Below are 14009 nucleotides of genomic sequence, written 5' to 3' on the forward strand. Positions count from 1 at the left end.
TTCAACATGCAATACTTTCCTCCTTCCTCCATAGCTCCCTCCTCCACCGAGCCCTGATACCAGTATAAGACAAAAGGGGATTGGAGCATGCAACTCTCCACCTAGCCATGCCCTATGAAGGCCTTGCCTTGATAATAATAGGGCCCCTTGACTGCATGGCTCCATCCCGGCCCTTGGCTTGCCCGGTCCTACCCTAGGCTTGACATATGTAATGTATGTGAGAAGATCTCAAGCTTAGTATTAGAGGGTGATATGTTATCGTATGCATGCTTTAAAGAAACAATCAACAAGTGTCGTGTATCACGTTTAGAAAGGCAATAGGCTTTGTAGATGTAGACGTTAAACACTGATATTTTCCTCGAGGGGTCACTATATGTAGGCCTTCCATGTCATGTGTGTTTATGGATTTATTATAAAACCCCCTAACTGTAGATTTTCCATGAATAGAACACACCCCTTTCCTATTGAATCTGTGTAAAACCACTTTAATGTGTACTCTTCTATATGTGTAAAATGTGTAAGAGGTGTGGTCAACAAACCCCTTTTGTTGAATTAACATGCTATGTTTACATACATATGAGTGACCTCTCGGAAATATTTTCCACTTTGAGGGGAGATAGCATCATAAGAATTATAGAAGCCATAATGTGGGAATTGCTGAGAAAAAAAGAATTATAGAAGCCATGCATTTTTTGAATGCAGCAACACGCGGGTCACATACGAGACCTACAAAATTTAGAGACATTTAGTGTCATAATAACTAATATATAATTCTCCTAAATGATTTTCTCATGTTAAAATGATCATTTAATATGGGGAAGTGCCAAGGGAGAAAAAGTTAGAATATTGGTTAAGCTGCCAGACCGGCCACAGTAGGGATCCAAATGAGGGAAAATAGGGATCCAAAGGGGGGGCCATGTGCAAAAGAGCAATGTGCAACAATGGGCTTTAAAGACCTTAAGGTTCAGCCCATTAAGACTTCCAAAATGCTAAGGTTCCAAAATTCAAAGGTTGTGTCGAATGGTCAAAGCTTAGTAAAAATTGGATGCTTTGTGTGTGTACCAAAAGTCTTCATGAATCCTACAAAGGAGGGGGCGGGCCTTGCAAGTAGGGGATGAGAGAGAAACACACATACACACACACACTCACAAGCCTCCTTTACACAAAGGGAATGAGGGACGCATGTCAGCTCCCTAGCCCAGATGCCCACAAGGTGTACTCAAATCCTATTGGATGGCCATGGAGGTGGACCAATGATAATTAGACTACAGTAAATCTAGTTTAATTAATTTAAAAGCACTTAATAAAAGAACCAATAAGAATTAAGCTCTCTAGAAGACTATTGGACAGTCTCCCAAGGGGTCCAATGAGCATTCAGCAGCCCAATGGCTTGCCTGATTCCTATTGGCCAGGAGACAAAGGGGTCCAATGAGATTTTAGTTGCATTAATTAATTACCTAAATCTCTCACAAAAGGGAAAGGGGGACACATGTCAGAAGGCTATCACTTATGCTACTTAATTTTCATTGGCTAAGCCGGGAGAGGTCCAATGGGGTGTTAGCATGAGTAAAATGCAAGAGGGGTCGACCAAGAGAGAGAGCGGGCTGAATTTGTCAAGTCATAATTCCACACATACTCACACTAGCTCATGTGTGAAGCAAGAAGACTCTCTCTCTCGTTCTCAAGCTTTAATGGAAAGCTTATCACCTACTCCAAGCTTGTGAGAAGGGAGGCCTACACCAACAACTCTTGGCTTTGTGATGCAAATCCAACGAAGAGCCAAGCTTCAATGCATGCTCATCTCCTCTACCATGCTAATTACTAAGCTATGCTATACTAATATGAGTGATTATGTGAGGAGATGTACATCTTTCTCCTAAGACTACTCCTTCCTCTCAATCTACTCGCATACCCCGCTAGCTCTCACCATCTTCGAAGGTGTGCGAGGTCTTGGATCTGAGACCGTGAGGGAATTGATGTTGTGTTTTATAAGTGTTTTGCTTAATGCTTGAAGCTTCCATCTTCATTGCACTAGCTAGTATTGAAGAACACAAAGAATTGTATTGTAAAATGTCTCTCTTGATGGGAGAAACCTATAATTCAAGGCCTTTTGGAGGGGGGAACGGCTCCATGTAAATCCGGTCCTCAATTGTTGTCAATAGCTTAATTTCTCTCTTTTGAAGTATTGTTCATGGCTATCTAACTAGGTGTTATACTTTATGTTGCTCTCTCCACCCAAGCGCTCTTGTTATGCTCATAAGGAATCTATTCTAATGAAATTCTCACTATGTTCACGTTAATTTCCGCTACACACAAGTTACCAGGCCACTAAATGTTACATTGGTATCAGAGCACAAGGTTTCTCTTTTCTTGCTCAAGAAGGGAGGTCCTCAAGCTAGCTATAAATGGTTGTTATTATTAATTGCAAATGAGTAAGTAGAATAGGGATTTTTCAGCCTTGCAGTGCGCCTGCCTTCGTGCAGATAACGGGGAAGAAGTGAGTCTCCTGCCACCTCGTTGGAGATGGCTCCACGAAGACGGCGGGCAAAACGCTCTCCATCACCTCCTAAACGAAGAAGACCATCGCACACTTCTCCACACCATAATTCAAAGAGGGATGACAAAAAGCAAGAGAAGAAAAAGGCGAGAAAGAGGTCACCCTCTTCTCCATCTTCTTCATTCTCTTCCTCTTATGAAGAAAGTGATGGTGTGGACAAAGAGAACCAAGGCAAGAAAAAGGTGAGAAAGAGTTCACCCTCTTCTCCATCTTCCTCAAATTCTTCATCTTTTGAAGAAAGCGATGGTGCAGCTTTTGAACCATAAAAAAGAAGAGGCCATAGGAAATCCTATGCCCCGTGGAAAAGGTCATCTAAGCTCAAGAAGTTGAAAGAGGGAGGAAAGAGCATCTCTTCTATTACCTACGATGGCACCTTTGGTGCTAAGGACAAAGTCTTGGCCTTTATCCAACAATTCGATGCGGCGTTTGGAGATGAGGGATTCACGGAGTCCTCTAAGCTGCACCATGTAGCTATGCACTTTCAAAAGTCCGCTAGGCAAAGGTGGTCTAGTCTACAGGCCAATAGTGAAGCTCCACGAACATGGAAAGCTTTAAGAGCTTCCATCATGAAGCAGTTAAGAGGCTTCCATCATGAAGCAGCTAAGAGCTTCCATCATGAAGCAGTTTTTGGCCACCGATGCCAAAGACAAAGTACTCACCGAATGGCGAAGCTTGAAGCTCTCTCCTTACGAATCCATTCATAAATATGTAGACAAGTTTTGGGACCTACATCTCAAAGACACTATCTTCAAAAAGATGGATTTTGGAGAGCAAAAGCAATAATTTTGTGCGGGCTTAACTGAAGAAATGACAGAGTATGTCAACTCCCAAAAGGCCACGCACCATATCCGCAGTTATACACCATACTATGGTGGCTTCTCAAATCAATTTCCAAACAGGGGCTAAGAGAAATTCTAAGCCCACGGAAAACAAGGGTTCCAATGAGCCTAAGGGGAAGGACAATGTCCAAAAGTCTCCTAAGGGCAATTCCAACAAAGCTAAGGAAAAGGGAGTTTACAAAGGTAAAAACAAACTCTCTCCTGAAGAGCTTGAGCGTTATCGCAAGGATAACCGATGTTTCAAGTGCGGTGAGCAAGGGCATGCGTACCGCGCTTGTCCCCAAAAGAACACTCGCCATGAGCCTCGTAGAGCTACCTTGGTCGAAATCCAAGAAGAAGGAAGCTCACCACAAAGGATCTCCTCTATTCCATGCTTGGGGAAAGGTAAGAGAACGTGATGCTTTTATTCTCTTTGACCCTGGTTCTACTCATAATTTCATATTCATAGAGTTGGCCACCAAGCTAGGCATCCAAGCCTATGAGATGGGAGATGTCCTACCCGTAGATGGCGCTTTCAAGGGGCAAGAAGCTTCAGTCACTCCCTTAATTGGGAAATGTCCAAAGGTATGTGGACAAAGAGGACTTCTTTATCTCTCCTCTCAAGCATGAGGATGTAATCCTAGGGGCACCATGGTTTGATTGCATGGCTGCCAATGTTAAATTCCCTGAAAGGAAAATTTACAGGGAGAAAGATATGTACATAGATGCTAAGGAAATGGGTAACACCATACCCATTGTACATCTTTCAATAAGTCAATAAAGAGCTCTATTTCCGTGTACATTATTTTTGTTAAAGATTCTCAAAATGAACCTAATGCTTTAGCAAAAGAAAATATAAATGATCACAAGGAATTAGAGTTATCCAATTTTCTCAAGGGGTTTCAAGATGTCTTTATTGACGACGTCCCTTTTGAACTACCTCCTAAACGAGGCAATGATGACCATGCAATTGAACTTCTTCCAGGAAGTTCACCGCCTAATAAGCCTCCTTATAGAGTTTCTCAAGCTCAACTAGAGGAGATTATGCGGCAAGTGCATGAGTTAGTTGAGAAGGGCATGGTTAGGCCTAGCTCATCTCCATTTTGCTCACCCGTGTTACTAGTGCAAAAGAAAGACGGCACATATCATATGTGTGTCGACTATAGAGCACTAAATAGGATCACTATCAAGAATAGGTTTCCCGTTCCACGGGTAGAAGACCTATTTGATAAGCTACAAGGGTCCACCTACTTCAGTAGGATTGACCTAAAAAGTCGCTACCATCAAATAAGGATAGTTGATAAGACATTGTAAAGACCTCATTTCGCACTACGTTTGGTCTTTACGAATATATTGTCATGCATTTTGGCTTGACCAATGCACCAGCCACATTCAACCGCTTGATGGAGAGGCTATTCAGGCCTCACCGAACCTTTACTGGAGTGTTCTTTGATGATATCATCATCTACTCTAATTCATTAGATGAACACAAGCAACACCTTCAGGTAATATTTCACGTCTTAAGAGAGAATAAACTTTATGTTACTCGAAAGAAATGTGATTTTTTCTTACAAGAGATTCAGTATTTAGGTCACATTATCTCTCAAGATGGCATCCAAATGTATCCATCAAAGCTAGAGGTAATAAAAGGATGGCCTAATCCAAGGAATCTTCATGAACTAAGAAGCTTTATAGGTATGTGTGCATACTGTAGACGATTCATAGAAAAGTTATCACAAATCGCGGGACCATTACATGACCTAACAAAGAAAAACGTTAGGTATACATGGTCTGCCAAGGAGAACAATGCTTTTGAAAAGCTTATCTCTCAACCTGTGCTTACACTGTTGGATATCTCAAAGCCATTTGAAATCCAATGTGACACTTGTGGTGATTGCCTTGGAGTTGTTTTGCTTCAAGAAGGGCATGCCATAGCCTATGAAAGTCGAAGGCTCGACCCTGTTGAGCAAGCTTTACGCATATATGAAAAGAAACTCCTCAAAGTTCTACATGCCTTAGACTCATGGAAGCACTATTTATTGGGGACTCCTTTCATTCTACGAATGGATCACCAAAGCCTTAAGTACTTCATGACGCAGACCAAGCTCTCCGACAAACAAATGAGGTGGGCAAATTTTCTTTCACAATTTTATTTTCATATTGCTCACATTGCAGGCAAACATAATCAAGTAGCCGATGCACTCTCAAGACGGTCGAGAGTGAATGCGGTTTCCATAGCAACTCACAATGATCTATCTTCTATGATAGATGAGTATGCTATTGATCCCAATTTTAAAGATGTGATTTCAGCCCTTGCACTAGGGAAGAAAGAGGAACCATTTACTTTACAAGATGGTTATCTTCTCTATGGCAATAGACTATGCGTTACTAACTCACTACGTAAGAAAGTAATGTATGAATCTCATGCTCCTCCTTATGCGGGACATAGAGGGATTCAGTCTAGCCTAAAAGGGATTGAAACATATTTCTATTGCCCTACCATGAAGGCAAACATGCAAGAGTATGTTTCTAAATGTGTGGTATGCCAAAAGACGAAGTTTGATAGAGGGAAGCAACCTGGATTGTTTCAACCTTTGCCAATCCCTAATTCACCATGGGAGAGCATATTCATGAATTTTATCTTTGGATTGCCTAAGTCTATCCATGGGAATACGGGAATATGGACGATAGTAGACAGGTTTAGTAAACAAGCTCATTTTATACCTGTCAAAAAGACTATCAAAGCCAATCAAATGGCAACCCTCTTCATCTCACAAATCTTCAAGTACCATGGCTTGCCAATGTCCATAGTGTCGAATAGAGATCCTAGAATGACCGGTAATTTCTAGAAGGGTCTCTTTGAGAATTTAGGGACAAGGCTAAATTTCTCTTTGGCCTATCACGCGCAAACGGATGGCCAAAGTGAAATAGCTAACCTAACAATTCTTGATCTACTAAAAGCCTATGTAACGGAATTAGATCAAAGATCCCAACGGGAGAAGTACTTACCCTTAGTGGAGTATGCCTACAATAACATTGTACATACTTCCACGTGAAAAGCACCTTTCGAGGTAATTGAAGGAAGACCAAAAAGTCCCCTACTACTTAAGGTACACGGGAAGATCTTCGCTGCATATGAGTATAGCCGAGACCTACAAGAATCTTTCCAAAAGATTAAGGCTTCTATTTCTATGTCACAGCAAAGGCAAAAGGCTGCTGTTGATAAGCACAGAAGAGCCCACGTCTTTAAAGAAAATGATTGGGTCTTACTTAAATTTCCCAAGGCTCAATTAAGGCACACGACGGGTTAAGAATCCTACAGGACACCAAAAGTACTATGCTAAGTTAGCAAAAAGGTACTATGGTCCCTTCCAGATTCTTAGCCAATCAATGAGATGGCCTATCAACTCAAGTTGCTTAGCCATTGGCCCATACACAATGCTTTCCATGTGAGCCTACTAAAGCCTTACAAAGGAGAGCCACCTCGAGAACCAACTATTGAAGACCCACCGGAGATCGAGGACTAAGAAGAGGTGCTGCAGCCCGAGTCCATTCTCTGACATGAAGACAAGGTATTAAGAGGCGGTAAGACTATCCAACGATATCTTATTAAGTTTAAGAATTATCCTTTTGAAGATGCTAGATGGATGCAAGGCATACAACTAAAGGATAATATAAACCTTGTCAATCCTAACAATGCTTCCCTAGAGTAAACAAATGTACAAATGTTTAAAATGAACAAAATAAGACTCTCTCTTTTCTTTATTGTCCACAAAAACGAAGTAGTATGCATTCTTAGATCAAGTTTGTGGAGATGACGTCTCCTAAACACCAAGTAGAGCTTGTCACTCTACTATGGAAGATTGATAGGACTAATGTGCAGACATGCTTGCGGTAGCCTTAGGCTAAATGGATTAGTCATCCATTCTGGAACGATTTCGTAGGGTAACATAGGGATCCTCTACCCGCTAGAAAAAGGACTAATGAATAGGCTTTATCTTCTCTACCCCATGGTCGAGGACGACTATGATTCAAGAGAGAGGTAATGCCATAATAACTAATATCTAATTCTCCTAAATGATTTTCTCATGTTAAAATGATCATTTAATATGGGGAAGTGCCAGGGGAGAAAAAGTTAGAATATTGGTTAAGCTGGCAGACCGGCCACATTAGGGATCCAAAGGAGGGAAAATAGGGATCCAAAGGGGGTGCCATCTGCAAAAGAGCAATGTGCAACAATGGGCTTTAAAGACCTTAAGGTTCAGCCCATTAAGACTTCGAAAATGCTAAGGTTCCAAAATTCAAAGGTCGTGTCCAATGGTCAAAGCTTAGTAAAAATTGGATGCTTTGTGTGTGTACCAAAAATCTTCATGAATCCTACAAAGGAGGGGGTGAGCCTTGCAAGTAGGGGATGAGAGAGAAATACACATACACACACACACACACACACACACACACACACACACACACACACACACTCACAAGCCTCCTTTACACAAAGGGAATGAGGGACACATGTCAGCTCCCTAGCCCAGATGCCCACAAGGTGTATTCAAAATCCTATTGGGTGGCCACGGAGGTGGACCAATGAGAATTAGACTAGAGTAAATCTAGTTTAATTAATTGAAATGCACTTAATAAAAGAACCAATAAGAATTAAGCTCTCTAGAAGACTATTGGACAGTCTCCCAATGGGTCCAATGAGCATTCAACAGCCCAATGGCTTGCCTGATTCCTATTGGCCAGGAGATAAAGGAGTCCAATGAGAGTTTAGTTGCATTAATTAATTACCTAAAGCTCTCACAAAAGGGGAAAGGGGGACACATGTCAGAAGGTTATCACTTATGCTACTTAATTTTCATTGGCTAAGCTGCGAGAGGTCCAATGGGGTGTTAGCATGAGTAAAATGCAAGAGGGGTCGACCAAGAGAGAGAGCGAGCTGAATTTCTCAAGTCATAATTCCACACACACTCACACTAGCTCATGTGTGAAGCAAGAAGACTCTCTTCCTCTCCTTCTCAAGCTTTGATGGAAAGCTTATCACCTACTCCAAGCTTGTGAGAAGGGAGGCCTCCACCAGCAACTCTTGGCTTTGTGATGCAAATCCAACGAAGAGACAAGCTTCAATGCATGCTCATCTCCTCTACCATGCTAATTACTAAGCTATGCTATGCTAATATGAGTGATTATGTGAGGAGATGTACATCTTTCTCATAAGACTACTCCTTCTTCCTCTCAATCTACTCTCATACCCTGCTAGCTCTCACCATCTTTGAAGGTGTGTGAGGTCGTGGGTCTGAGACCTTGAGGGAATTGATTTGTGTTTTATAAGTGTTTTGCTTAGTGCTTGAAGCTTCCATCTTCATTGCACTAGCTAGTATTGAAGGAACACAAAGAATTGTATTGTAAAATGTCTCTCTTGATGGGAGAAACCTATAATACAAAGCCTTTTGGAGGGGGGACCGGCTCCATGTAAATCCAATCCTCAACTGTTGTCAATAGCTTAATTTCTCTCTCTTTTGAAGTATTGTTCATGCCTATCTAACTAGGTGTTATGCTTTCCGTTGCTCTCTCCACCCAAGCACTCTTGTTATGCTCATTAGGAATCTATTCTAATGAAATGCTCACTATGTTCATGTTATTTTCCGCTACACACAAGTTACTAGGCCACTAAATGTTACGTTTAGTGTAAAAACTTTAAAATTTATTCAATTCACCACTAACATTTCTCATATGTAGGTTTGCCAAGTTTTTGGAAAAAAGTTTTTTTATAGCACTTGGTGTTGGACATTACAAGCGCCTTCTAATAAACCAAAAGATCTCATTGTGAAACGCATATTAAGTAGAATCCATGCTCGTTTTTACATTCCTGCTTCAATTTGTTCGCAAAACTTTGGTTCCATGATAAATCCATGCCAATGCCCAACACCCTGCTAGCTAATTTTCTTTTGTAAACCACCAAGAATTTTTTGGTAATGCATGCTTCTAGTATTTGGACTGCAACTTATAAGTTCATACTCGCTCATCATTGTCGCTTGACAATATCTTTATGTTTGTATTGTTGCAGTAGGTATTAAAGCTGTGAACATGTGCTAGTGCTGTTACCGCATTTAGTTATGCTTGTTTTTAGCATATTGATAAAGTTCTACACAAAGGCCACCTATGCTTACTCGTAATCATTTTGAGATGGGTCTGCTAATTGCTTGACATGAATACTGAGACGACATTAGATAGATCATAGAGCTCCTAGAAGTGCAACAATTTAGTTTTTCACAAGGCCTCATACAGCTACTTGATCTTCATTTTAGATGGCTCTTCTAATTGCTTGATAAATTTCGATATGACATTTTTCGAATGCTCCCAAAAGCTATAAAATAATGTACTCCTAAATAGATCCACTCAAAAAGAAATCACCGACGTAAGAGATTCTAAGTTTTTTTCTAAGGTTGAATCTCCTGAGGTTTAATCGTCGCCAATGAGGTTCCAGTGTTGGGTGACACTCGACACGTCTGCAAGTTGTCTGCCTACTCGATCTTTCACCTCTCTATGCCCATTGAGCATGCCTTGCCGACCCAACCCCCACCATCGCTATCATTGATTGCCCCAAGCCTGCTCAGCTTCACCTTTTGTATGTTCTAACACTTCTAGCCATGCGTATGTGTTGCCGTATTCGATAGACTATGTCTAAGCTGCCTCATGCACGTTGTTGTAGCTGCTCTCTTGAGCTCGTCAAGTGAAAGACTTTCCAGGGTTCATGCCACCTCGTGCGTCTTATTATTGGACTCATTGCCTTTTTACATGCACTATCTAATTGCATGCTCAATCATCCTTCTTGGCTGCTGAATCATGCTCCTTGAGTTCTAATCAGTCAATTGCTACTTCTGACCCTGGGTGTGGAGAGATAGAGAGAGAGAGAGAGAGCGCATCATGGGGAATGTTGCAGATGGCCTTATACAATTTTGTAGATCCTACACCTTGCCGTTTTTGAGCATGCAATCCTGAATGCTGATTTGTCTCAAAAGTCACTGCTTGTATGGCGGAATCAACAACCATCAGAATGCGTTATAATTGCCATTTATTTATACTCTACCATATAAAGAGCTCAACCTTCCAAGTCCTCAATCGATATACCTTCCAAACTTCATCAACAAAGATTGTCCAACTTCTTAACTTTCCAAAGTTTCAATTTCTCTTCTACATTCCAATCAAGCTAATAATTTTTCTTTCTTTGAGATTGGGAGCCCTACTAGTTCCCAAAAAATTCTTGAAATTTGAAGGGCAAGAGTGCCACTGCAGTATGTGACACCTCTTTTTTGGGGAGGGGATCCATGGTGAGGTCGTGCATCTACGGGGAGGTCTTACCACTACACTTGTGCATGTAGTTTGTTATGCAAGGGAAATGGTAGCATTATATTGAGTGCCCTCGATTCTAGTTCACTTCGAGTAAATCCAATTTACATATAGTTGGCAACGAGTGGTTCGATTGGGTTTACACCTAGTTTCATTTGAGATCAATGGTTATGATCTTGTGACAGTCGATACCGACTAAAATTGCTCACTCACGAGGGCAATCATAGACCTTTTACGGTGAAAAAAGAACGGGCGGTGAAAAGTGAATTTGAATCTCTCGAGTGGCGATTGTGGGGAGGACGGCGCTAGACACAGGTATGGCGATCTCATATGCCCTGCTGTTTTCTCTCTACTGATATCATGCGATTTTCGACCGTCCAGAGAGTGTGTGTGGTGTGTATGTGCGTAGCTTAACGGTTGCGTTTCATCTTCTTACACTCTTTTGTTTTCCTGAATGCTTGATACTGCCCCGAGTAGTCCCCCCTGCCTGAGACTCTACTTGGGTCTGGGACTGATGCTCATGGGCTTTCTCGTAGCGTAAGGTTTTAGTTGTAGTTGCTAGATTTCCATTCATAAGATCAGATCGTTACCAATGATTGTATGTATTGAGAATGTTTCTGATAGAAATAATAGTAAATGATTGAGAAGTCTTCCATTGCAACCTTTTGCCAAAGAAGCATCGCCCATCAAACAATCTAATAGAAAAACATCTATTTGTGCTCAGAAGAGGCTCGTTAATACTTACATATCATAGAACAGTTCAATCAAAAGCAGATTTTCAAAGTGTGGTGCTAGACGGATGACCTATGCCAAGGAGGTTACCCAAAAGGAGGATTGGGGATAATGGTCAGTGTTGGAAACTATAGAATTCCATTTACTGTTGTGAAGAAGTTTGACTCTTGCTCCAAATGCCTAGGAAGTCAACTATTGTTCCTTCTAGGTGAACCATGCAGCTAGCTTGAGTAGTTGTGCTTATCATTCTATGATATATATATCAATTGATAACCATGCTCTATTCAATGTTCATTGGAGTGAAGGATCTCCAAAGGTTGAATATTTGACGTGGTTGATTTCTTTTTTCTTTTTGGCCATGGTTTTTTCTCCAAGTTGGGATGGATGAGATTCTTCTCCAGCTATTACTATGGAGCTGCTACGACCTTGTAGCTTGTGACCCGTAGACTCCTCGGAGCTAAGAGGGGGTGTTTGAGCTTATCACCTCGTTGGACGTGCCCTAGTATGGGCAGATCCAAGGGACTGATGTGCTTGTGCTCGGCCTAGTTTCTTTCATATGGATCATGTGTCGTTTTGTGCTTGCTTGGTGTGTGATTTTCGAGGATGGAGTTCGTTAGGACCATATTTGTTCTACTTTAGGAGGGTGTTCAAATTTTGGGCATTGCATCGCATCATCTTCTAGTGACCCCCATATCAATGGGTTGTGGGTAATATTGGGGGAGTTGGGTAGTCCCCCCTAGACTTAGGATCATGACTCACACTTCACTTCATGTTTCCTCTCTCATTAGCTTTGTCCCCGTCTTTGCATGTTGGCGTTCCATCGCCATAACTCTCCATTTCTTTGCATATTTTGTGCAACCGGCGACAACATTCCTTGGCTCTTCTCCCTAGTCCATGACTCTCCAGGTGACCCCTTGTAGTGATTGCAAAGTTGGACCAGCCTTGGAGGTGTAGATCCTTCAGCCACCATCTCTTGTCTCCTTGTGTCCTTAACCTTTGGCTTTATTGATCTAGCATCCATCACATTTGACTACGACCTAGGAGGTCCTTTTTAGGTGAAGACCAATTTCCTCTAACTTGTGAGCAAATGGTGAAATTTTGATGTTTCAAATTTTTATGTGTGAATGCTTCATTCTCCATGGAATCCTTTTGATGTGGATCACATTATAATGTAAGAGATGCGCATCGATCTCCCTTGTTTGTGAGGAAGAATGTCTCTGCGTTAGCACCTTGGTGACATTGTCATGTAGCTCAATAGTCTATTAGCAAGGCATTCTTTTGTGTTACAAAGTGAGAGGTTCAGATGAGATCTTGTTGGTTGGGTGAAAGTTTAACTCATTTCTACTTGTGCTGTGACGGATCTTGATTTGTTGCATTACTGAAATATTGCAATCTTCTGATGGCATTTTCATATGCTTCAGAAGTTTAGTATAGAAGATTCTATTCTATTTCTTGTCCCGCGGATCCGAATTCCAAGGTATCTAATGATGATAATACTTCTTTGGTGGATGCTGTGGGGTATAGGCAACTTATTGGTTCTCTGTTGTTTTTGGTTAACACTCAGCCTAATAGTTGCTATGAAATTAGTATTTAGAGTCGATTTTCTAGTCAGCCTCATCTTTTACATTGGCATCATCAAGTTCTTTGGTATATTTTGTGAGAGTGAGCAGCGGAGAGGGTGTGAGCCATGCGCGCCGAAAACGCGCGAGAGAGAGAGAGAGAGAGAGAGAGAGAGAGAGAGAGAGAGAGAGAGAGAGAGAGAGAGAGAGAGAGAGAGAGAGAGAACACAAGTGCTCTACAAATGATGCTCTCAATACACAATGTATGACTACAAGATCCTAACCATTCTATTTATAGAATGTTACGTTGAGGTAGGGCAAAATGTGTAACTGGTGTAAAAAACATAAAAGCCCAAAAAATGGCTAAAATTGTGTGTACCTAACTAGACTCAGAAAATGACCGGTTGGACACGTGCTAAAAATTTCACGTGACACATCCAACCCTATGTGTCCGTGGACAAGCTACATCACGACAAGGGTTCAATGAGTCCAATCAGTCTAGATTTAGAAGTGAACTGACACTTTTTGTGAGTGTTTGCAGACTATGCATGCCCAGTCACTTAGTGTAGATGCATATCCTCCGGTTGCACACAGCATGATCATAAGCATTCCCATCAGAATCCTTCAGGGGAATTTTCAGTACATTTAGCCTATTTTCCCTATTTTTGACATTTTTCACTTATTATTTTTAAGTGACTTTTGTTGGAAAGTAGGTAGGGCAAATTGAGTAAGTTTGTATATAAGCAAACCTAGACTAGTACTAAATGGTAGAAGAGGCAGTAGGAGCTCCACCGCTCAACATACAACTTCTCAAGCAAGAACCCCTTGGTGACGATTTTCCCTCCAAGCAAGATTCCCTTCCTAACGTTTTGCATCAACATCAGCCATTGGCGTTTTCCATCTCCAAGCTTCACCGCGGCAAACCCAACAGCCCTAGCGTTTGTCCTTCAAGCAAGGATCGCCAGCAGATCCCAGCCCCTAGCGTTTTACAGA

At 41.5% G+C, this 14009-nt stretch overlaps 1 protein-coding gene across 2 annotated transcripts in view; it reads left to right on the forward strand.

Annotated features, from left to right (window-relative positions):
• Positions 1–10850: 10850 nt before the first annotated feature.
• Positions 10851–14009, forward strand: part of LOC147456494 (RING/U-box superfamily protein) — a 56783-nt gene continuing 53624 nt past the window's right edge. Inside the window, exon 1 of one of the 2 annotated variants that reach the window (XM_086514955.1) lies at positions 10851–11040. Coding sequence is in view for 1 of the 2 variants with exons in the window: in XM_086514954.1 (XP_086371080.1) it covers positions 11532–11571 (40 nt within the window). In the remaining variant the exon portion in view is untranslated. Of the gene's footprint in view, positions 11041–11516; positions 11572–14009 lie in introns of those variants that run through there. The other variant, XM_086514954.1, reaches the window with a different exon arrangement.

This window comes from Adiantum capillus-veneris, chromosome 6 (genome assembly GCF_014529385.1).
Source record: "Adiantum capillus-veneris isolate H3 chromosome 6, ASM1452938v2, whole genome shotgun sequence".
Taxonomy (NCBI): Eukaryota; Viridiplantae; Streptophyta; class Polypodiopsida; order Polypodiales; family Pteridaceae; genus Adiantum; species Adiantum capillus-veneris.